The sequence below is a fragment of the Octodon degus genome, unplaced genomic scaffold (assembly GCF_000260255.1).
Source record: "Octodon degus isolate 3935 unplaced genomic scaffold, OctDeg1.0 scaffold00109, whole genome shotgun sequence".
Lineage (NCBI taxonomy): Eukaryota > Metazoa > Chordata > Mammalia > Rodentia > Octodontidae > Octodon > Octodon degus.
Genome location: NW_004524685.1, coordinates 5,784,175 through 5,810,138, shown reverse-complemented (window position 1 = coordinate 5,810,138; position 25,964 = coordinate 5,784,175). Strand labels below are relative to the sequence as shown.

Below are 25,964 nucleotides of genomic sequence, written 5' to 3'. Positions count from 1 at the left end.
CAATCCAAATGATACAGAATTTCAAAATAAGATGAGAGAAAATTAACAATGGTTATTATATTGTATATTGTTATCTTTAAAGTAGTTGCTATGATTAGGCATGCAACATTGATCAAACAAGAAACATTAGCTGTTCCTTTCAATGAACTATAGAAATATATATATATATATATATATTTTTTTTTTTTTTTCTCCTCCCCCCATCCCAGTTATTCTTTCCTTTTGAGCCTTTTCTTTCCCTTTCACAATATCGATTGCACCTTTTGGATGTTATTTACTCTTTTTCAGTACCTTATACCAGGGAGACAAGATGACGTTTGCACATGCTGTACCACTAGTGTGATATCTTTAGAGGGTAACATGTCAGAGAAATGAGTGATCTTTGGGGTGACTGGGAGCAGGGAAAATGGGATTGTTTTAGAAGGAAACATTTTCACTAAGTGAAAATGGAACTCAGTAAATAAAATTTAGCAACCAAATGTAGAGAAAAGAGGAAATCCAGTTTCGTTACTGCCATTACTGGTTCTCTACATGATTTGCTTACAAATATGGTCCTATGATAAGTTAAAACATTTGTATTTGAAGAGTCTAGTTAAGATGTTTAAGTTGTTAAAAGAGAATGAATGCTTCACTTAATATATTTGAGTGTCTAATAACATGCATTTTTTCAAATTAATTTATAATGTAGGGACATATAAAGTCATAAATAGCCAATTTTAACATAAAATCCTAATGTCAGTGGAAATAAGAGAACAATTTATTTTTTCTAGGAAGTATGTGGCAGACTTCATTGAGGAGTTGACATTTGTAGTGAACATTAAAGATCAGAATTATTGTTAGAAAAGTCAAAGTAATTCAGGATTTTATCCCACTTTGATCAACACTGAGTCAGTCCACATACTATGAATACTGTATGTATTAGCATGCTAGACACTTAGCAGTGTCTGTTTTGTGTAAAGCACTCTCAGCTGTTACATACAAATTCAAGAAATAATCTTAAAGATACTCTTTTCTGTTTTATTACAACAAACAATGCATACAAGTGAGTTGTATGCTACATGGCAAAATGCGCTAGTCAGTGTTTCTTTAATGCACTTGTGTGTCTCTAATTTGATTACATTATTTTTCCACTTACTTTATCATTTTTATTCTGATTATATTTATCAAACAGTTGTCAAGAAATATGGACTAAGATATATTTAGAAAGATTTTGTTGAGACTTTGCCTTTATTTAGAACTTTTAAAGAGCAAACCACACACAGTTCTCATCCTTTAATTGGTGTCAAAAGACAGACAGGCAGGATTCTTGTTAAATGGCTTCGGTAACTCTTTTCTGTGCAAATTAGTGATGGCAAATTTTGTGTATTAATTGAAAGCTATATTTTAAAGTAAGTTACTAAATCAGATGATAGGTAAGCAGTAATCTTCAGTATTAAGATTTTAAAATTAACATGCTTCAATTAGAAGAAGTTATTTTTCCCTCAACTTGTATTTCTTGGCATGGCTGTTATCTGATGTAATTATAATTTACGTTTATTTTATGATTATCGTATATAATTTCAAATCTGAATTTTTTTCCTGTTTTCAATTTTATAGTGTTTTAAAATATTCTAGTGGTTGGAAGGCACATGTCAGTAGACAAATTTGATAGGCAATACTGGTATGTTAAGTTCTGTGTTTCTCTGTATACTAGACTTAAGGCAATGATTTAGCAATATTTAGGTGTGGGTGGTTTTTTTTTGTCAAAAAGTTACTTCTTCAGATTTTTTCTTAGTTATAACATGTGTTTTCTGTCTGTTTTGTAAGAGTCGTGTCTTAGCCACTCCATATCAATTTTTGATGAAAACATAACTGCTCATAAAGATTCATAAATTACTCATATTAGCTGACTTCTTGGAAAAGGACAAGTTGTATTTTAACATGTTCTGTTTTAAGGATGATTTGACCTTCATTTGTTTGCATAGGGTTGTAATACATGTTTAACTAGTTTCCCTTTTTAAAAAAATATTCAACCTATTCTCTATAAAACTGCTTAATACTCTCATTAACCTTATATTAATATTAAAACACATAAACCCTGCTGGGAAGTTATTGTAAGTTTTTAAAACTCCCATCTCTAGTTGAGATGAAAGGAGTTTTGATAAGAAAAGCTCAGTAATGTGCTGTTTTATATTAACAGGAAACAGAACAGCAGTAGTGGTTTGAATGTGCTGCAAACAGGAAGTTTGACACATGCATAGCTCTTAGCTTCTGTGTAAGCAGTTGTTGAGCTCCTTCTGGAAATATTTTTAGTCACCTTAAGTAAAGTGTAAATGTACATGAATGGCAGCTTATAGAGAAGTACCCTGTAACCAGCATACAGGTACATCTACTGCTCTTCAGAAATTGGAAGGTTTTGCTAGCCGGCTATTTCATAGACACTCTAAAAGTACTTCCCATGATCTGAAAACAGCTCTGGAAAATGACAGCCTTCATTTCTCTGAACATACTGCCTTATGGGACAAATCAAGTAAGTTTTTTTTTCTTAAATGATATATGGTAACTAGCTAAAGTACTAATTGAAGCATTAAAGTCAAACATAGATGTGTTTTGTCTTTTATTAATTTGCACCAGATCATTTTGCAAGATGAAGGTGAAAAAATTCTACAAAAAGTTGATTATAAGTTGAGCTGAATCATGTAGGTTACTGTTTTCTTTTTCATATAACTAAGTTCTGAATTTCCATAAGAAAGTTTCCTACAGTATTCCAACATCATTTAGAGTAGATGTTACTGTTTGCTTTTTTATCTTTATATAAAATACAAAAATGAAAAACATTTTAAGACAACCTGTGTATTTTTAAAAATTCTTGTATAAGCCTTAAACTTCGAAACATCAAAGGCTTTCACATTTGCAATTTAACTTCTATTATGTTTATGATATTTTATTTTTAAATGCATGTGTGAAAATTACTTCAGTTTTTGCAAGGAAGATTTTTAAAAATAAAAGCAGAGTATAATTTTATGTAAAATTTTGCATTTATAACATGATATTGAACGCTTTCATAATTGTACATTGTTATTTTTAAATAGTTAAAATTCAAAACAGTTATCATGTTTGCATCATATTCTTAGGCATATTAACAATAGTTGGGCTTTCTGCCTTACTAAAAATGGTAATACAATAGCATTTTTGCAAGATACGCATGTTAAAAGATAAGTTGCATATGTAAACAGTACAAGCGACTCCATTCCAGTCTCACCTTGGAGCTTCCCCAAGGAATTTTTGTCACTTTGATTAAAGGAACAGTAGAATTACCCTTGGCACCCTTGCCCTTTTTGATATGTTTGTTTGATCGTTAAATAGTACTTGGTGTTTGCCTTTGTGTTTACATATTCCAAAGAAGTTAAGGAAGAAAGCTCAGCTAAAAAAAACCTAGTCTATAAAGTTTTACTCCATGGATTATATAGTACCTGGATAGTTTTGTAGAACTTTATTTAAATTATTGTTTAATACATAAGAATTTTTAAACTCTTCAGGCCATTTTAAAGAGAAAGTAAGGAAGAATATGTATGTGTGCAGAGTTTTTTGTACTCAACAGATTTCTGTTATTTATGGTTGGTCTTTATGGTAGATTGACAGGTGAAGAATGCCATATATCTTCAAGTTAATGAACTGGGAATACTGAACTAATACCACAAGCAAAAGCTTTTTATTTGTTCTATTTGCCATATTCTGTAAACCTGTAGTCTCCTAGCCCCTTTAGAAATCATTGCTGTATATTTCAAAGATATCCTAAAGTTAGACAATGAACAAGAACAAAATTGAATTATTTTCTGTTTCACCAAAGAACAAAACTTATATCCTTGTAAGAATAATAGATGTAAGAATTAAAGAGAAAGTAAGTATTAATTGTTCCTCCAATCCATGCTTTTCATAGTTTCCTATTATATATATATATATATATATATGAAAACACTGGTATGGCAAAAACAGAGGAATCCTATTATTTCAAAATTCCACATTTATTTTTGTGGTAAAGACAGTTTTATTCCTTTGTGCACTATGATGCAGGAGTTAGGACTATATGAAGTTTACATATAAGTTTACATACACATTGTTCTAAGCTATTTAAAGAAGTTTACTTGTATGACTTGTTTGACAAGAAAAAGGAATTTCGTATCTCCTGATGACAAACACTCTAGACATACTTGTTCCAAAGTGCATTTTAAGAAATATTTTAAGGATAGGAACAGTATATAATTTTTTTAAAATTAAACTCACAGTTGACTAAACATTACCAGCATAGATGGATATGAAATATAACAAGGTTTAATCAAAATTCTTTCCCTAATGGCATAGAGAGTGGGAAGATATACACAATAAAGCCACATAAAGGCCAGGGAGATGGCTCAGTAGAATAAGCGCATGCCTGGCAAGCACAAGGGCCTGAGTTCAATCCCTGGTTTAAACACACACACACACACACACACACACACACACACACACACACATAGTGCTTTCCAAATGTTTCATCTTTTTATTAATAAAGTGACAGGAATTCCTGTTGACAATAAATATGTAACAGCTAATTCCATACACATGTAACTATTTGAAGGTCAGAGGAAAAGCATAGAGGAATTCTGCTTTCTGTTCTGATCCAGAATGAATGGGAATATTGATGTTCATGGAGTTCTCTTTGTAGCCAATTTGTCTTGGTTAGCTTGTCCGTCTTTCTTTAATCATAACTGGTCAGTTGAGTTATATGACCTAAAATTAATAGAAATTCTTCTGGGTTAAGTTGTTGACTTTACATACTTAATATCCACTGCACATTTTAAGAAATAAATAGTTCAACACCATCAAACACTTTGCCTGATCCCCATTTCAATGTTCACAGGTTATTTTTCTGACAGTTTCAAATATATTTTAGTGAATATTAGATTTAACTATCACATTGAACAAATAAATTTTGAATATAAATTTCTTCAAGTGGAATTAGACAGCTGTAGTGGTTATAAAACGCTACCTTATTGTGTCAGTTGACCCTTCCAAGTACCTTCCTGAAGCTCCTGCAGTCTTCCCACCAGTGCTGTTCCCATTTGGTAGCACTGCGTCTGTATTACTGTAACTTTTAAACTAGAAAACGTTATTTTCCACATTATCATTTTTTACCTCATATTATTTGCAACTAGTTTATAAGTTTATTGATAGTAATTAATTTCTATGATTTGGCAGACTTTTTTTGAGTATTTACTATATCACAGTCTCTAAACAAGATTCTGGGAAAATAAAATCTAGTTTCTATGCTCAAAAACAAGAGTCAGAAAAGTAACTGTGTAAACAATATAATTTTCAAAACATGTTGGTTTTAATACTCAGAATTTTTGACTACAATAGGGAGCAAATGCCACTTGTTAAAGTAGAAAATAATATAGTACATCTTTACTTAAAAGTCTAAAAATCTAACAAAATATGGAATAATTTAACTTTCTTTTTTCTACTACAGAGACATGTATATACCTACCATATGTTTTCATTCTGCCCTGGGCCCTAACTTAAAACTCAATACTTTTGACACTATAATGAACATGCCAATAAACTGTCCTATAATATATTCCCTTTATAACCTTGTTTGTTCCCAATACTTCTGCCTGGAATTGCTTTTCTTCTCCAAATGGTGAAGTTTACTCATATCTTGAGTACTCTCAGACATCAACCCTGACACAATAACCAAGGCACCCTATTTCTCTATTCTTCGACTTTATTAGAATTCACAGGCCCCTTTCCTATGCTCCCATATCATCTACTTACTTTTAGGAAGATTTATTTATCCTTAAAATTATGTTGCTATTCATCCTTATGTTGTCTTCCATTTTGATGTTAAACTCTGTGATGGCATAGAACTTACTAGTTTATCTTAGAATTGCTAACACTGTTCTTCATATTCAGTTGTTTGTTAGATTAATATTTAATATGGTACAAGTTTAATATTATTGAACTTCCTTTATTATATTGTGATATTTGCAATTTATTTTATTATTATTTTTAAATGTCTTTGGTACAGGGTCTCACTGTGCAGGTTGAACTTGTAATGATCCTCCTGTTTTCAGCCTCCCCAGCACTGGGTTTATAGGTGTGCACCACCACGCCCAGTCTCAGTGGCTGGCGCATTGTTCCCAGTGGGTGGGGCCAGTGTGGCATGTGGTGCTGGGGATTGAACCTCAGTCCCTACACTTGCCTAAGCAGGCACTTAGTCCCCTGAGCTATCTTGCCAGCCCTTTGCAATTTGTTTTAAATGCCTATGAGTATTAACAAAAAGAGCACTATGCTAATCTGACCCAAGTAAATACCACATTTCACAGGCAATGAAGTTCTCAATGATACTTGTGTATTTTATATGATGATTTTAAAATAAGATTGGCATGTTCAACAGAGTTTATAGCAAAGCTAAACTTGTTGAGATACTAAATAATTTGAAATTTGGAAATGTTTTCATGAACTATATAGTGATGTCCAGTGCTTTATCAGTTATGCTTATACACTGAGAAGCTTTTAGCTGCTTCCACTTTGCAAAAATAGTCATAGAACAGGGTTGGAGGATACAGCAGATTACATACGTGTCTACGTGCTATAATACCTCAAAGTGCAGCGTAGGTCGAGCATCATTAACAGTACCTGAGAGCTCACTGAAAAGGAAGATTTTCAGGTCCTGCCTGAACCTGCTGAGTCAGTTTTGTATTTCAATAGTATTCTGAGCTTATTCCTATGGACATTAATGTTTGAGAAGCACTTATTTCTTAATATTTTAAGCTGATGTTCAGGTAGCATGTTCACACACTAAAAATTGGAAACTATAGAGAACAACAAAAAAAAATTTAACAGCTCATACAATCCTGCCAAAGTATAACCAGAATTAATGTTGTCATATTTTCTTGGTTTTGCTATTGTATTTTATAGTACTGTAATAAATATCCTTGTAGCTAAATCTTTGAGCATACTTAAGATTATTTTTATATTTTATAGTACAAGTTTAAAGAAGGTAGGATACTGATTTTTGGATTGGATTGGGGGTTCCAGATTTTTTTAATTCTTTATATATTCTAGATATGAGGGTCAGCTAACTAAAATGATTTCCCACTCCGTGGGTTGTCTTTCACTCTGTTGTGGTTTCTTTTGATGTGCAGTAGTCTTTTAATAAGATGAGATCCCAGTTATAAGCAAATGAATGCACACAGACCATATGTATAAGTGAAGTAAATCGGACTCATGTGTGTAAACATCATATTGTGCCCATAGTGTAAGGAACTGAAAGAGTAAATAAGACCAAAATGTATATAAGATTCTGTGAAATGGGAAGAAATTGTTCAAAATGGAAAAAGAAACTAGGATAAGGAAAGAGAAAAGGAAGGAAGGGACAGGAAAAGAAACAAAATATAAGATAGCTATACAACTAATTTTTTCAGTTTATTGGAATGAAAGGTTGGTGCTAATAAAATTTAGAGAATTTTTTTATGTCCATGTCTTCTACTCTGGAGATAATACATCGTGTACTTTTAAGATAACAATAATCAATGTAGTGACTACTGTCCTATTATTTTGTTATGAAATTTTGTTTCGGGGTGCTGGGGAGATAGCTCAGTAGAATAAGCACTTGCCTGGCAAGTGCAAGGGCCTGAGTTCAATTCCCGGTTCCACCAAAAAAAAAAAATTTTGTTTTGGTTTTTCCATACAACAGCAACAAAAAGAAAAGGCCTGTGAGATAGCTCAGCTAACTAAGTGCCCACCTAGGCAAGTGCAGGGACCAGGGTTCAATCTGATTGTTTTAAAACATTTCTGTCACCCCAGTCATTATACCTACATAAGGGCCATCAATCCCTACTTTCACCCTAACTTACAGATAAACATTGATCTATTTTCTGTCTACTTTCTTTCTGTCTAGTTTTACTGGATGCATAATTTATAAATATTTCCTTCCCAATCTGTAGCTCATCTTGACTGCACCAGCCCTGCCCCCAGGCACACTAAGCTGTCCCCAGAGACAGGGGGTGGTGATGCACGCCTATAACCCAGTGTTGGGGAGGCTGCAAACAGGAGGATCACTATGAGTCCAAGCTGCATAGTGAGGCCCTATACCGAGAAGATGCCTTTACATATTCTGAATAGGACTCTTGTTTTCTTAAAAAAAAAAAAGGAAAGAAAAGATGAGGTTGAGAGTTTGAACTTTTTTTTTGGGGGGGGGGTGCAGGGATCAAATTTAGGACCTTACATTTGTCAGGCAGGTGCTTAAGCCACAGAGCTGTCTCCCCAGCCCAAGAGTTTGAACTTTCCTTTTTTTTTTTTTTTTGGTGGTACCAGCGATTGAACTCATGAGCAAGCACTTATTCCACTGAGCTATCTCTTCAGCCCTGAACTTTCCCTTTTTAAATTCTTGTTTTAGTTTTAATAAGATCTATTTAAGAAGGGGTGACAACATAGCTCAGCAGACTAAGTACAGGGACCAGAGTTTGATCCCTGGCACCACATGCTGTGCCAGCCCCACACCCAGGCACGCTGAGCAGGCCACTGAGACCAGGCATGGTGGCACATACCTGTAATCCCAGCGCTGGGGTGGCTGAAGACAGGAGGATCATTGCAAGTCCAAGCTACATAGTGAGACCCTGTACCAAATACATTTAAAAAAAATTAAAACCCTTAGAGCTGGAGAGAAAGCATAAGCACCTGCCTGGCAGTCCTGAGTTCGATTCTTTATGCCACTAAATAAATAAATACATACATAAATAAATAAACAAATAAGATGTATTTATGGTCTTACTTAGCTCTCTTTACAGCAGAGTTTTGAGAAGCGCCTGCTTTTACCAAGCCCCAGAAAGTGTTGTCACTCCCTTAAGGTAACTGATGCCTAAGAGCCTTTCATTTGCATCACTGAGTTGTCCACGGATGTGCTTATTCCCATAGCAACAGTCTGCTTCAAGCAGATTCTTGACATGTTAAAAATTGAGTTATATTCACATACCTTAAAACTCATCGTAAGTCAAAATTTTAGTGTTAATTAGGACATTCATAAAGTTGTATAATCAGGATGATTGATTTAAAACATTTCTATCACCCTAATCATTTCTTTATATTTATGTAAAGACAATCAATCCCAACTTTCACCCTAATTTACAGATAAGCATTGATCTATTTTCTGTCTACTTTCTTTCTACTTTTACTGCATGCATAATTTATAAATATTTCCTTCCCAGTCTGTAGTTCCTCTTGGCATTTGTTAAATGAAGCCTTTGAAGAGCAAAAGTTTGTAATGTTGTTTTCCAGATACATTATATAACTTCAGTTATGCAATATGTAGTCTATTGTTTTTGGCTTCTTCCACCTAGAATTCTATTTTTCTGATTACTCTGTTGTAGAATATATCAATAATTGTGTATTTTTATTACTGAATTATACTATGTTGTGCAGATGTAACACATTTGGTTTATTCTGCAATTGATGAGCAACAGAATTATTTCCAGTTTTTGGCTGCTTGAATAATGTATAAGTATTTGAAAACAAGTCTGTGTGACAAATATTTTCATCTCTCTCGGGTAGATATCCAGGAGTGGAAATATTGGGTCATAGAAGTTTATGTTTAGATTCTTCACGAATTGCCCAACTGTGTTTGCAGAGTGGCCATATCATTTTATGTTCCCATTGTTGGGTATGAATTGGTATTTCACAATTGTGGTTTCAGTTTGTGTTTCCTGAGCAACTACTTATCATACTTTCTTGCTTTGAGAAACCACTTATCTTTTTTATCATTTTAAATATTCAAATGTTGTAAGTTATAAATATTTCTTCTTAATCTGTAGTTCATTTTGACATTTTTAAATGACATCTTCGAGAGCAACTACATTGAAGACAGCAATATACACTACAGCAATCACTACTGAATACCTTTCACCTTTCTTTTTAATGTGCACTGTTTCTAATGTCTTATTGAAAGGAAGAGTTAGTGTTTGTTTGATTGGCCTTGCATGCCTATATCTGGTAATCTGAGAAACAAATTTGATGATATAAATGTGTAGTATAACAACCATTGTTAATTTTCTATTCCTGTTTTGAAATACTCTGCCATTTTTATTTTATGTTGCTTTGTTTTTGTCTTTGTCCTTGTCCTTGTTTTTTTCTCTTTAAACTAACTAACTAAATAAATGTTTGTAAAAAAAATGATGCCTTTGAAGAACAAAGGTGTGTAATTTTAGTGAGATCCAATTTATATTTCCTTTTTTTCTTTATGGAATATACTTTAGTTACCAAACCTTAGGAAATCTTTGTCTAACTTTGAGTAATGAATATTTTTTAATTTAGACTTCCTCTTAGAAATCCATTGCATAGGGCTGGGGAGATGGCTCAGTGGAATAAGTGCTTCCCTGGCAAGCACAAGGGCCTGTGTTCAATCCCTGGTTCCACCAAAAAACAAAAACAAAAACAAAAAAATAAAAATACAAATAAAAAATAAATGCATTGCACAGCCTGCAAGCAGGTGCAGGGGCTGTGGTTTGATCCCTAGGCCTGCTGTGCTGGCCCCACCCCTGGAGCACACTGAAACTGTGATTGAGACAGGGTGTGGTGGCGCACCCCTGTAATCCCAGCTCTTGGGATGCTGTATCACTACGAGTGGATCACTACGAGTCTGATCTAGTAGTGAGACACTGAACACCCTGTAGATCCTTCCCTAAAAAAAAAGAAAAAAGAAAAAAAAATCCATTGAATAACTTAAGTTTTTATTTGGTGTTATATATGGATCATTTTTAAAATATGTATGACTAATTACTGCTAGAAAAAGTTTCCTTTCTTCAGTGAATTGTCTTAATACCTTTCTCAGAAATCAGTTGACCATAAATGTGTAGATTTATTTTTGAATTCTTAGTTCTGTACCAGTGAACTCCAAAAGTGTATCTTTATGCCAGTACTACACTGTCTTGATTATTGTAACTCCTAAAGTAAGCTTTGAAATCAAGCAATATAAATTCTTCAGTTTTGTTTCTTTATCAAAATTATTTTTGCTCTCCTGAATAAATTATTAGTTGGATTTTCATGTGAATTTTAGAACCAGATTGTCAGTTTGTAGAGAAAAGCCTGCTGGAATCTTCATAAATGTTGTGTTGAATCTGCAGATTAACTTGTGGGGAAATGCCATCTTAATAATTTTGAATCTTAACAATTGTGAACATGAAGTATCTTTCCATTTATTGAGATGTTCATTAACTTATATTCTGTGCAGTGTTCTTAAATTATTTCATAAGTATTTTACTTCTGGTGATTCTATTGTGAGTAGAGTTATTTCTTAATTTTGTTTTTATGATGCTATTTTATTTTTTATTCTAATAGCTACTTTGTAGATTCCTTGGAATTTTCTACAGATAGACATGTTGTCTCCCTGTAAAGACATTTTTCTTTCTTATCAATATGTATATCTTTAGTATCTTTTTTTCTTTCTTCATCTTACTAGCTAAAAACTCCAATAAAAAATTGTGTTCAAGTGATAAGTACCTTTGTCTAGTGTTAAGGGGAATACATTTCACATTCCAGCCTTAAGTGTAAGCTGGTAGGTTTCTTCTATCCTGTGCATAGCTTTTTAGTTTAGTCTTTGGGACTAAGAGATTTTATCATGGCTATTGAAATTTGTGTAATGCTTCTTCTGTATATATTCAAATTATTTTGTACTTTTGTCCCTTTTATTCTATAAATGTTATCAATTGACTTTCAAAGTTGAATCAATGTTGTCTTCCTGAGATAAATCCTATGCTTTCATGATATATAATTCTTTTTAAATTTTACTGGTGTAGGGTGGCTAATATTTCAGTAGAGATTTTTGCATCAGTTTTTGTGATAGTGGTCTAGACTTTTCTTTATAATTCAGTATTCATATTTGTTATACATCTATTCATACGATTTTTTCTCTAGTTAATTTTGGTAATTTGTGTCTTTCCCAGAATTTATGCATTCCATCTAAAATATCTTGCATGCTTTGGCATAAAGTTTTTTATAGTATTATCTTGTAATACTTTTAATGTCTCTGGCTTTATTGATGGTATTATCTTTTCATTTTTTACTTTGGAAATGTCTTTTCTCTCTTATTTCAGTTTTTATTTACTTAAAGTATAGTTTTGTCAATGATTTTTGGTTCTTGAATTTTTCTCTGTTGTTTTTCTGTTTGCAATTTCATTGTCTATTTTTTTCATTTTTGTCTGTTTTTATTTACTCTTCTGTTTTTTAATTTATTAAATTACAATCTTAAATTATTGACTTGGGGCCTTTCATATTTTCTGATCCAAGTGAATAGACTATGAATTTCCCTTTATCTGTTGCTTTAGCTACACTCCATAAATGTTGAAATAGTATAGGATTTTTCCCAGTCAGTGTAAGATATGTTCTCATTGCCCTTTGGATTTCTTTGTGGTTTAATATCCAAGAATACAGCTTTCAAGGATTCCTTTCTGTTGAATCTTATTTTAATTGTGCTTGATCAGCAGATGTGTTTTAAAACATTTAACAATCTCTTAGAATTAAAAGAAATTTGTTATATCTCTAGAAAATGATTTAACATGGAGAATCTCCATTTTACTTTAAAAGAATTTATATTCTGTTAATATTAGCACTATACTTCAAAAATGTTGATTTTTTAAAATGGATTTATTTAAGATTTGCTTATAGTTGCCAGTTTTCTGTCTAGCTTTCCCATCAGTTATTTAGAAAGGCGTATTGAAGTCTCTGACTATAGTCATGTTCCGTGTCACTAAGCCTTAGTGAATGGTGGACTGCTTATGTGAAGGTAGTGCCATAGATTATAATGGAGCAAGAGCCGACCAGATAGCTCAGGGTTAAAGCACTGCATGCCGACCCCACCCCCAGGGTGTGCTTTGACAGCAATTGAGACTGGGTGTGGTGGTGCACTTGTGATCTCAGCACTTGGGAGGCTGAAAACAGGAGGATCACTAGGAGTCTGATCTGTGCAGTGAGACCTGTAGGCCCTATAGACCCTAAAAGCATTAAAAAAAAAAAAAAAAAAAAGGATCATAATGGAGCAGATAAATTCCTTCTGCCTATTGATGTTGTAACCATTATTTTATGGTGAAATGCATTACTCAAATGCTGGTAGTAATGCTGGTAGTATCTCAGGTAAACCTAGTATGTTGCTAATTGTATGAAAGTATAGTGTACGCAATTTATAGTGCATGATACTTGATAATGATTTATATATTTCCTATATAATACTGTATTCTTTATCATTACTTTAGAGTATATTCATTCTGCTTATCTGTTTTTTATTTTGTCTTTATCTCAATCTGATTAAAGTTATCTATGACAAACCAACCACTAACATCATAGTAAATGGCCAACACCAGAAAGTTTTTAGTCTAAAATAAGAAACAAAACAAGGATGCTTACAGTCACCACTCCTGTTTCATACAGTTCTGGAAACATTAGCCAGAGCAATTAGACAAGAGCAAAAAAATAAAGGAAATAAGGATATGAAAGGAAAAAGTTAAATTATCATTATTTGTGGATGATGTGTTACTCTACATAGAAGACCCTCAAAACTCCACCAGAAAAACTTGTAGATTTAATAACCAAATTCAGAAGTCTGGCTGAATACAAAGTCAGCACTCAAAAATAAATAACATTCCTATACAAACAAATTCACTCAGAGAGAAAATAGGGAAAACACACACTTCACCATAGCATCTAAAAATGAAATACTTAGAAATCAGTCTAACAAAGGAACTAAAAGATCAGTAGCCTGAAAATCATGCACTCTGAAAAAGGAGTTTGAAGAGGATGTCAGGAAACAGAAGGATATCTTCTGCTCGTGGATGGAAGAACCGACATAGTGAACATGACCATATTCCCAAAATTGTTATACATTGTTATAAATTGTCTTCATCAAAATATCATTTACGTATCTATTTTTAAGAAGTTTGTGCTGGCAAGATAGCTCAGCAGACAAGCGCCTGCTTATGCAAGTGCAGGGACCAGGGTTCAATCCCAACACGACATGCTATACCAGTCCCACCCTCAGGCACTCTGAGCCAGATACCTAGTCTGGGATTGGTGGTGCACTCCTATAATTCCAGTGCTGGGAAGGCTGAAAACAAGAGGATCACTGCCAGTCCAAGCTGCATAGTGAGACACTGTGCCAAACACATTAAAAAAAAAAAAGTTTACTGTAAAATACTATGCCAGGTTATGCTAGCAGCAACCTCATACATCTAAAGTAAACTTTAAAAAAATTTTTTTTTCTTTTCAAAGTTTTATTGATAAACATATAGCAATGAGACAGTTTCAAATCAAATCGAAAGTACAGTTTCAACAAATAATACACTGCATATATTCTTCTTAGTGGTTAATTGCTGTACAAGATGCAGACTTGTGATCCTACTTACAAACACCATTAGAAAAAATCATTCTATTAAGAGAATGCAACTATATATCTATCCCAACCACTTTGAATACACAGATACAAAATGGACATTCATAGTTATACCCCAATTTTTTTTAAGTTCCGTTGTTGAATATTATAGGTGTGTAAACTCAGCAAAATATTCTAAGAGTCCAGTAGCCCATAATAGCATTGGGTCTTCTGTTTAACTGGCAATGTCAGAAATTATTGACCTGCGTCCCCCACAACTCAACATAACAACATGGCTTTACTTCCTATATTTCATCTTCATACTTTTCTACTGGATGGTTAAGACCAAGGTAAAGCAGGACCTGTGCAACAAGAGTTGTAGCTTTTTGGTCTGAGAAGGTCAGTGAAATGCCCTCAGGATTTATCCTGAGATCCTGTACCTCAGATTGTAGAACCTTTGTCAGTGTCAGCCATGTGGATGAGTCACAGCCAATGCTTAAAAAAATTTTTAAAAAGTAAACTAAAATTTTTTTTCATATTTACTTTCTGGCTTATACCATGTAATATTTTATTTTATTATAATCTATTTCAGGGAGTACAAATATAATCCTGATAAAAATACAGTGACGATCTCATATAACTCAATTTCTTCTCCATATCTGTTATTGTTTTCAAACATATCACATCTATAAATTTTGATAAGCACATACGTACTATGAATGAGGCCCTGGGTTTGATCTCAAGTACAGCGTAAGTGTATGTGTATGTATTCTCTACGATATTTTTCTCATAGATTAACCATTACCCATACTTATTTCTTCTTGTTTACTTGAATTATCATCTAGTAGCATTTCCTTTTAACTGGAAGGACCTTCATAAGTATTTCTGCTTATAGCAAATATCTTCACTTTTTATTTCTCAAGAAATGTTCTATTCACCTATGTTTTTGGAGGACGGTTTTTGTGAATTTTATTAGTCATTTTACTACTTTCTTATTTCTCGTATTTCTAATTAGAAGTCATTAAATTAGATTCATTTTCTGATAGCCTCTTTAACAAATGCTACTGGAAAAACTGGCTCTCTACATGCTGAAAACTAAAACTTGACCCAGGTCTGTCACCATGTACTAAACTAATGTCAAAATGGATTGAAGATCTAAATATTAAAACAGAAACACTAAATATCCTGGAAGAGAAGGTAGGTGGAAATCTTGAAGACATAGGGGTAGGCAAACCGTTCATGAGCAAAAATCAAACTGCACGGGAAATACTTGAGAGAATTAACAACTGGGACCTCCTCTTATTGAGAAGTTTTTGAACATCAAAAGAAATTACTAAAAGAGTGAATAGACAACTCACAAATTTGGAAAAAAAATCTTAGCTAGTAAGCACTCAGACAAACCTCTTCTATTTAGAATTTATAAAGAACTAAAAAACATTAGGGCCCCAAAATTTAAAGAATCAGTCAAAAAATGGGCATCTGAGATGAACACACACTTCTCAGAGGAAAAAATACAAGAAGCAAATAAATGAAAAAATGCTCAACATCACTATCCATTAGTGAAATACAAATTAAAACAATACTGAAACACCATCTCACCCCAGAAAGAATGGCTATCATAAAGAAATCACCCAACAACAAATTTTGGAGAGGCTGTGGGGAAAGAGGAAGACTTCTCCACTGCTGGTGGGAATGTAGACTTGCAACCATTATGGGAATGAGTTTGGAGACTCCTCAAAAAACTAGGGCTGGAAATCCTATTCAATCCAGCTATCCCTCTTCTGGGAATTTTCCCAAAAGAACTAAACACATCATATCATAGTGATATATGTGTGCGTATGTTCATAGTAGCACAATATGTGATAGCCAAATCTTGGAAACAACCAAAGTGCCTATCACCTGAGGAATGGATGAAAAAGATGTGGTGTTTTTCTGCAATGGAGCCTTACTCAGCTATGAAGAAAAATAAACTCAAAGCCTTCATATATAAGTGGATGCAAATTGAAGATATACTCATAAGTGAAATAAACCAGTCCTATCTATGTAAATATGATATTGTCTCTCTAGTGCAAGAACTCAAAAGAAGAAATAAAAATTGTAAGATATAACTCAGTTAAATGGAAAGGAAGAACTTAGGGATTAAACAACAGAGAGCAAGGAGAAAAGTTAGGAAATACGGCAGGGGCAAAACCATCCATTTATTTAAACAAGATGGTTAAGGCAGTGGTCCTAAAAATCTCCATCAGGTTTTTGAAAATAGCAGTCAATGGGTAGAATTCTCACCCTGACCAACTATATATGCTGATATCTGTGGACTAAGCAACTACAGGGATAGCAATGTGTAATACCAAAACCATGCTTGGAATACCTATCATTTTGGTCTTCTAAATGCATACTGATTCTAATGTCATAGCAATTATTGCTATACTCTCTTTAAAGTAAATGTTTGTTTAAAAAAAAAGACAAGACAACAAGAGACAAGAAAACAACGTCACAGGATTATCCTGCTACAATTCTGTATATGGGTTTGATTTCTAAATCTTTGTGTAAAAATGTGTAATTGTTTTTTTCACATTCTATAGGGATTTAAAGTTTAGTATATCCGTGGTTGTTGGAAAATAGCAGTTCCACGTTATGTCTAAGGTGTTTGATATTCAGATAGTGATGTTAAGCCTAACTGCCTCTGTTACAGGTAATAATGTTATTAATCTTTTCTTCCAGATGTTTAACAACTAAAGTTTTCAGACCAAACATTATAGAAGGAGGGGCTGGGGAGATGGCTCAGTAGAATAAGCACTTCCCTGGCAAGCGCAAGGGTCTGAGTTCAATCTGCAGTTCCACAGAAAAATAAAGAAATAAAACATAAAAAATAAAAAAAATTAGAGATATAGAGGGGCTACAAGGATATCCAATATTTTGGCTCTAGCCTTTCAAGGTCAGTGAGGACTCAGAACATAAGAAAACCAGTGCTGTGACATCCTATAACTCAGTGGTGTCCCAAATTTTCTGATCAAGGAGATTATGGGGCCACAGAGGAAAGTGATCAACAATGTATAGTGTGCCTAAGGAGAGTCACCTGATGAGAAAAATGTCTTCTCTCAGGCTTTCACAGAGAGCAAATTGGTCAAGTAATGGCCGTGACTCATCCAAATGGCTGACACTGACAAAAGATCTACAAGGTGCTGTACAAGGTTTCGGGGTAAATCCTGAGGGGACTTGACTGACCTTGTCGGATATAAAAGTTACATTTTTAGTTATATAGGTCTTGCTTTAACTTGGCCTTAATCATCCAGCAGAAAAGTATAACCAGGAGGAATAAAAAATACTGCCATATTAGTATGCTGACCTGTAAGAGGCTCAAGTCAGCAAATTCTGACAATTGCCAATTCTGCTGATAACCCATTGCTAGTATTGTACTATATTTGGTTATTTTGCTGAATTCAAGTACCTACAATATTTGAACTGGCATCAAGTATGAAAAGGCCCTTTAAAGACTTCTCCTAATACAGCCTCTTTAACAGCAATGGAACACCCATCTCTGACAAAATAAAACAAAATAGGGGGATATAAATAAAGGACCATTTTATAGTGGAAAAAAAAGTATACATATATACAAAATTTGGGCCTGGGGAGATAGCTTAGTAGAATAAGTGCTTGCCTGGCAAGCACAAGGGCCTGAGTTCCCCAGTTCTGCAAACAAACAAACAACAAGAGAAAAAATAATAGTTAGGATAGATATTCATCTACTTTTCTTCAATGAAAAGAAAGGTTTGTACTAATATTGTTTAGACAACATATCATGTCTGCATCTTGTCCTCTGAATAACCACTATGAAGACAACAGTATGCAATGTACTAATTATTGTAACTGTCCTACCAACCTGTTCTGAAAATGTTTCGTAACTATTTTTTCTCATTAAAATGAATAAAAAATAAAAATAAATAAATCACATTCATTTTCTTATGCACATAATTAGCCATTTTCTTCTAGTCTTTTGCTATATCTTTGTCTTTCAACAATTTGGGTATAATTTGTCTAGATGGAGATCTTTTTCTTAGTTGGTATTTGTTCAGTGTCTTGGTTGTGTTCTTTTCTTTCATATTGAGACATGTTCAATCATTATTTCTTCAAATATATTTCATTATCCTTCATCTTTATACTCACCTAGTTGCTTTTTTGATGTATGTTGGTACCCCTGGTACTACAAGTTTCTAAGAATGTGTCCATTTTTTTTTCATTTTTCCTTCAAAATGGGTAATTTCTATTGATCTATCTTCAAGTTAACTGATTTCTTATTTTGCCTTCTAGAATCTACCACTTGGCCCTGTAATAAGTTTTTAAATTTTTATTATTGACTTTTCTAGTCTATAACTTTTATTTTTTGAAAAATGTCCCTTCCTATACTGAAGTTCTCTATGTGTTGTACTATTACCATGTTTTCTTTTACTTATTCAAATAAGCTTCCTTAATTCTGTTGACTTATTTCTAATAACTATTGTGAAGTTTTAGCTTGTTGTATCCTAACCCCATTCAGGGATATTCTCTGTTGACTCCTTTTCCTCTTCCTTATGGGTCACACAAATTTTTATCAAAAAATGCACCCCTTATTAAGGCAGGATGGTATGTGCCTTTAATCCTGGCTGTTCTGGAAGATTGTAAATTCAGGATAATCATGGATAATTACTGGTATTCTGTCCCAAAATAAACAATAAAAGAGAACTAGAAGTATACTTCAGTACAAATTCCTTAGATTTAATCCCTGGTAGTACACACAAAAAAAGGAACTATGAAATAACGTATTTGTAGTAGCCTTGCGTTCTGATTATGTTTTTCTTTAAAGGCTCAATTTATTGTTTTAAATTTTAATAACTTGCTCTCAATCAGTGTAATCTGTATGCTTCATAATGTGGGACTGCTGGTTTCTTTATGTTTTTGATGTGTTTATTCCTTATTCTAAGTTTTGTTTTGTAACATGGCCTTCTTGTGTCTCCATAGCTTAACTGTTATATAATAGTCAATGGAGGTTGTGCCCAAGGAGTTTGAGCAGAATTGGGGATCATTCAGTGTTTAGGTAGTTTTTAGGTCTATTCTTTTTCCCATTGGGCCATCTTGATTACTTTTGTCGTGCTGAGACAAGATACCCAAAACCTAAAGTTAAAAGAGGAAGGATTTGTTATTTTAGCTCACAGTTTGCAGATTTTTCAGTCTTTAATTGGCTGGCCTCAAGCAGGATATCATGGCAAAAGGATATATCAAAGGAGAAAGAGTTCATGGCACAAGAAGGCAGCAAAAGCAGCAAGCAGCAGATGCTAAGCCTTCTTTCTGTCCCTTATATGCTATCCAGGGTGGGGCACCCTTAATCCTAGCCTAGTACCATGAATTCATCCCAGCATCACATCTTTAACCCCAGCATCACACACTATAGATGCAGCCACCTTGGAAAAGCCCCACCTATGTCTAAATGAGGCTTTGGGTGGACCTCTAGACCCAAGCCATAACAGGCTTTCTTGGGTCTCCAAATGTTTGCAGTTGTAGACTCCTAGTCAGCCAGATAAATGGGGATTTTCACTAAGCCCTATCTGACTCTTACTTCCATCTTCCTTTTTACATTTCTTGATAGACCTCCAGTCCACTGCTGACCACTACAAGGACCAGTGATGGGGGCACCTTTCCTCTAAGTCATCAAATTTTACTTTTTTATATAGAAAGTATTAATAGTGTGGAGTTTTTGGTGTTTAGTGCAAATCAAATCAGCTTCCTCCCACAGTGAAGCCGCTGGTTTTCATGACCAGCTCTCTGGTAGAAGCACTATATTGCCTGCACTGTAAAGAAATATGAATAGCCCTAGGCAAGACCATCATGGACTTCCAGTGTTCTTGCATACAGTTCAGCAGTTTTTCAGGAACTGGGCTCAATTTTTTGCTTGTGATTGCTTATCAAAGTAATGAAATGTTGATTTTTAAAATTCTGTCCAGGTTCATAGTTGTTTTGGGAAAATACCTAACTTATTTCCTGTCACCAGAAGTCCTATCACACCTGGAAACTTCTACACTGGCAAATTCATTTATTAAAGTTTTACCTAACAAGGGCCCATTCTGTAGGTCTTTTCTACCATTTTGGAACAAATTGTGGGTCTCTGGGATTAGAACAATGTATTCACCACTCCAGGCAGTCTGCCTACCTTGCTATACAATGTATGATCTTAATCCTATTTGATGTGAGGAAGTCTACATTTCAATAATAATTGCTGGTAACTTTTGTGTGTTGTCTTCTTTTAAATGCCACATTGTGGCATCTGATCCTCTTTGTAATGTTGAATTTAATGGCAGCTTATGAATAAGTTATTCCATGATTCTCCTTTATAAATGCAGGTATACATATATTACATTTTCTGTTGTATCTTCCTTGACAGAATGTTTAAATGGTTAACATTTGTGCTGCAGTATTGCATTCTGGCTCATGAAAAGTGAAAGCTATCAGCGATCTGGGCAATAAGATTCATCGCCAATAGTCACTAGCAACAGCACGCAGCGTTTTAATATCAGTGAGGTCCACAGCTAGCAGTAAGCGCTGGTGTAATTGAAAGACGTTTAGGTGCACTCATTCTGCCGTTTCTTCCTTGCCAGATTCAACATGGGATTGTGTGAGTATTTGAAGAAAACATCAATGTTTTCATATCTTTGAAAGATGTAAAAAGGGTAGATCCGGGCTTAAATTTATAGAATGTGGTAATTTTAAGATCGTGTGGCTGTAAAATAAAAAGGTATTTTATTTGGTTTGGGTGATTAAAGCGTTAGAAAGCTATTCCTTGGTTACAAGTGAACCGATAATTCTGGTCTAATGTTGCCGTGGTAACAACTCATGCTGATATAATTGAGAGCATCTTATACATGCTGGCTCGAACATTTTCTCCCTGCCATTTTGAGTTGTTCTAGAGGTATATGAAGGAGCCTAGGATAACTAGCTTGAAAGACATTAAATCGAGTTGTATCTATCTTGGGCATTAATCTGGTGTTAGCTAGTGATAGCTCATGCTGAGCTGTTATGCTTTGCTTCTAGCGGCTTGTCTTTTTAAAACAAAAGAAAGCTCTTTTTATTTTCTGTGTGCTGCATGTTCCAGTATATGTGCTTACACCGTCGGTTCTGCTACCTCTAGAGATTAGCATAACTCCCTTTGCTCTTCGATTGTTGTTTGGAGCAGTATGTTTTGGAAAGGTTGGTTTTCATCATGAGTGGTGAGTATGTTCTCTGAGACTCTTCAGCTATACGTTTTTAAAAAATACTTAACTGTAGGAGGTAAATATTTTTAAAGAGGCAGTTTTAAAGCCAGGGATATAGTGAATTACGTTCTGTGCTGATGCTTCTGTATTTAGAACTGCCATTAGACAAAACCGCTTTGAAAAGCCAGTGAGGACTGTAAACAATACCTCTATTAAGAGGCAGTACTAATAACCAGCTACTAATTTTCTTTTGGTTTGATTTATTGTATTCATTATACAATATTGCTACTAATTGTGCTATAAATTAATAAGAAGGCTAACAATAATAGGAGATTGTTTTCATATCTGACCTCAAGTTAATTAGCTTAACTTCCCTTTGATTAGTTTTGTCATATTAATGCTAATTTTTTTTAGCTTCTTTTTCACTGTCTTTGAAAAACTAACGATCTTGAAAATAAGATGACAAAATTTTCTTGGTTTCTTTTAATTATAATTCATTGAGAATTTGAGGTTGAATGATGAATTAAATATGAATTTTGGGTTTAGAAGATGTCATTATTTTTAAGAAATGATTGGGTACAAATAATTTAGAATAAGTAAATTTGTGCTAACTGCTTTCCTCTTAATTGTGATAGCATTTATTTATTTAAGCATATCCAAAAGTATTTTTTGAGAAAATATACTATAGTATATACTGCAGCTTATTGTGGGGCAAAAACTGTTCACTTCAAGCCAAACCTGCTGCTAAAAATAGATATCCTGTTGTTAGAGCGAGAAATGTTTGCTTAGAGCATACTTCATTAGCATTTTTTGCTTAATTAAAAGAGGCTATTTTTAAGCTAAACTTTGACGCAGTTATCATTTTTGATGCATTATATGGTTTTCAGATAACTTAACAGTCCTATAATTTATATTTAAAAGATTTAGAATCGGATTTCTTGAATTTGAGTGTTAGATTTTTGCTGTGTGCTGATAAAATTCAAAATCAGTGAACCTTTTTGCATAACTGGAGATCACCTCATTGTCACCAGTAAATATTCTTTATCCTGTTAGGTACAATATAAACCTCCTCACACTGTTAAATATGTTAATAAAGTGACATTAGATTAAAAAGTGATATTTTTGCACTCACAATGTTAAGAAAAGTCTGGATTATTATCTTCTTATTTTCAAACTAGATCTTTCTGACCTAGTGTTTTAAATTTGTACTGATATTACAGAATCAACTTGTTAACATTCTTTAGGCTTTCTGTGGGCACAAAACCTGATCACACCTGATTATTATACTTTTATGTCTTTCAATAAGAGGACTTTTTCCTCCTTGAAAGTTGATCCTACAGCCTAGGCTAAATCTGAATATTTAGGTAACCACCATGGGGTTTTTAATACGATGTTAGTTTTAGCTGAAGAAAATTGTTGCTGTTTCTGTTGCTTTATGTTTCTTTCAAGAAAGCCGTGATTAGATATAGTATTTTATGTACTCAATTATATTGGCCTTTTCTTACTGCATTTTTCTACCACAAAAAAATGTAGTAATAAATAACCACTGATTTTTTTTCAAGATTATTCTATTGCAGAATTATTCATTTCACTAAGTGGTTAAAAGCCCTACGTATTTCAAAATGTGGAAAATTACAAGTTAATCATGGTTTTATTTATAATCATAAACAAATGTACGATCTTTTATCTAAGCCTATAATTCTGCCTGTGTTATTTCTGTGTACATGTGACTTTCTTCCAGTCATAAAGCTATTTTTTACTCATTGCTCTTCATTAAATTTTTGCTTTTATTTTGTTTTCTGAAAATCTATCTTTGGCCTTCTTTTATTGCTGTGGTCTTCTGGAATGATCTCATTCATGCCCACATCTTCAGTCGCTATTTGAACAATCAACTCAATGTGAATTTTCCTTTGCCATCCCCAAACCTGTTCTTTCATTGATTCTGATTTCTAGTATGATCTTACTGCCCATGGAAGAAGTAAAAACTGAAGTCGTATTTCTTCCCCCTACATATGCTCTTAGTCATTGCGTGCTATTGATTCTACATCAGAAATGACTCATAAATCACTCAATTTTCTCCAGTCTCACAGACACTGGGAATGCTTTTAGCTCAGGCATTCTATGTCTCTTTTAAAATCCTGTTAGGAAAACCTCCTTCATTATTCTACCAGCTTCCAGTTTGCCATCACTCCATATCCCTTTTTTATGTTTGCATTTTTAAATGGAAAAATTTAAATCACAAATATTCCTATTTCTTAACTCAGTACAAAAACTTTCATTTACTTCCTGTTGCATTCAAAATAAAAATTAAATTCCTTAATGTTATAGAAGATTAAAGATCTACCTTTCTAGCTTTATTCACATTTTCCTCATATGCGTCACCATATAAAAGTACTTGCTAGGTTTTCATATTTATATTCTTTATCGTGAAAATTCTGAGAACCACTAGACGTTTCAATTCCTCCATTATTGACCTAGTAGAATTAGGTGATTTCTTAAAGCAAGCTTATAAATTATAGCCATTACTGTATTTTATTGAAATTATATATTTGCATCATATTCTCTACATTTTGAACTCAATTCAAGGACAGTATTTTGTTTATCTGAGTTTATGGTGGTTACTTCAACATCCAAAACATGCATGGATCCCATAAATACTTGTGGAATAAATGAATAGCTAACCATTATTCTTTATTTTTTTATAAGTTTGAACATTTCTCTTAGCTTACCAGTGAGAAAAATATCACTTGTGTCTTTTGGTTCAAAAAATACAATAATCATAGCTTTTGTCTATTCTTGTTGCATCATTTTTGTAGCATAGAGTATGAAAAAAAATGATTAAGAAACTAAATTGCATCCATTGGACTTTTATCTCCCTAGTAGTCGAGAAATTGGTCATAAATGTACAATGAGCCTTTTCTTTCCTGTTCTAGATTTTTCTTTCGTTACTAAAAATCCTTTCTGTTAAGTTTTTGTTTCTATTATGCAAGCATGTTTTGGAAAATACTGACGAGCCCATCTAATAATCAGCTGAACTGCCTCAAGACCCTTTTCCCCCCCATAATTTTATTGATAAACAAATAGCAATGAGACAGTTTCAAATCAAATTGGTAGGACAGTTTCAATAATTAACACATTTTATACATTCTTCCCAGTGGTTGATTGCTGTACAAGATACGGACATGATATCCTATTTATAAACGCCATTAGAACAAATCACTGTATTCGTTAAGAGAATGTAACTATATATCTATCCTAACCACTTTGAATACACAGATACAAAATGGACATTCATCTGTATACCCTTTTTTTGGTTAAGTTCCATTATTTGAATATTATAGGTGTGTAAACTCAGCAAATTTCACTGACCCTTTTGATTAAAAGGAAGAACAGCTTACTTGAATAGGCTTTCGCAAAGATACAGGTGTTATAAAATGCAGTTATCTCATGAAGCTCAAAGACAAGACACAGACTTGAGCTTTATAAAGGACTAGATTGGAATTTGGAAAGCTGTTTGAAATTCTGTTTTTCTCTGAGATTACATGACTTACTTTCTCTGGATACCTGATTTATTATTTTCACTGTGTGTAGAATAGGTTTTTCTGCTGCTTATACAAAATGGAGCCTAGTTTTCTTACAGATTAAGATTTTATGTGCTTATCAGCAATAACTAGCATCACTATATCAAAATCCTAGGTGATAATAGCGAGGGGGGAAAGATGGAGAAAGGTCAGTCACCAGGTAGTGAGTTATAGTTGTATAGGACAAATAGGTGCTAGTGTTTTACTGCATAGCAGTATAACTATATTTAGTGATAATATATTGAATTTTTTTTAACAAGAAAGGATTGATGTTCTCAATGCAAAGAAATAAAGGACTAAGTACACTTGTTTACCCTATTTGAACATTATACAATGTGCCTATGTATGGCAACATCATATGGTAACTCATAAATCCGTAGGTTTTTTTGTGTGTGTATGAAATAAAAAGAAATCCTAAGTAAGAATGCTGTCCCTCCTGTAATTGAGGGGAAATATCTGAACTAAGCACTCTCAAATACACTGTGAATGCCAGGAACATTACAGACGTGAACACAGCACTTAATTTGTTCCCCTTTCTAGATCTTGACTGAGTGCATGATAAAAACACAGAATTGGGGAAGTTGTGTACCAGCTGGAAGGGCATTTGCCCAGGAATGTGCAGGTCAGGCGGTTGGGTAGGCTGTGAGGCCTTTAACAGTCTAAGTAGTTTGCCTTCAAAGAAATAATAATTGTTTTATTCTTGCTAACGTAAAAGGAAGCTCTGTAAGAAAAATTACGTGGAAAATAAAATGACCAAACACTGCTAACTGCTTTTTTTTTTTTTTTTTT

General features: G+C 33.6%; 1 protein-coding gene across 2 annotated transcripts in view; it reads left to right on the top strand.

The window, feature by feature from the left end:
• Positions 1–2,210: 2,210 nt before the first annotated feature.
• Prkacb (protein kinase cAMP-activated catalytic subunit beta) overlaps positions 2,211–25,964 on the top strand; it is a 66,593-nt gene continuing 42,839 nt past the window's right edge. Inside the window, exon 1 of one of the 2 annotated variants that reach the window (XM_004639298.3) lies at positions 2,211–2,509. In XM_004639298.3, coding sequence (XP_004639355.1) covers positions 2,323–2,509 — 187 coding nt within the window. In that variant the 5' untranslated portion in view covers positions 2,211–2,322. Of the gene's footprint in view, positions 2,510–21,586; positions 21,610–25,964 lie in introns of those variants that run through there. The other variant, XM_023724340.1, reaches the window with a different exon arrangement.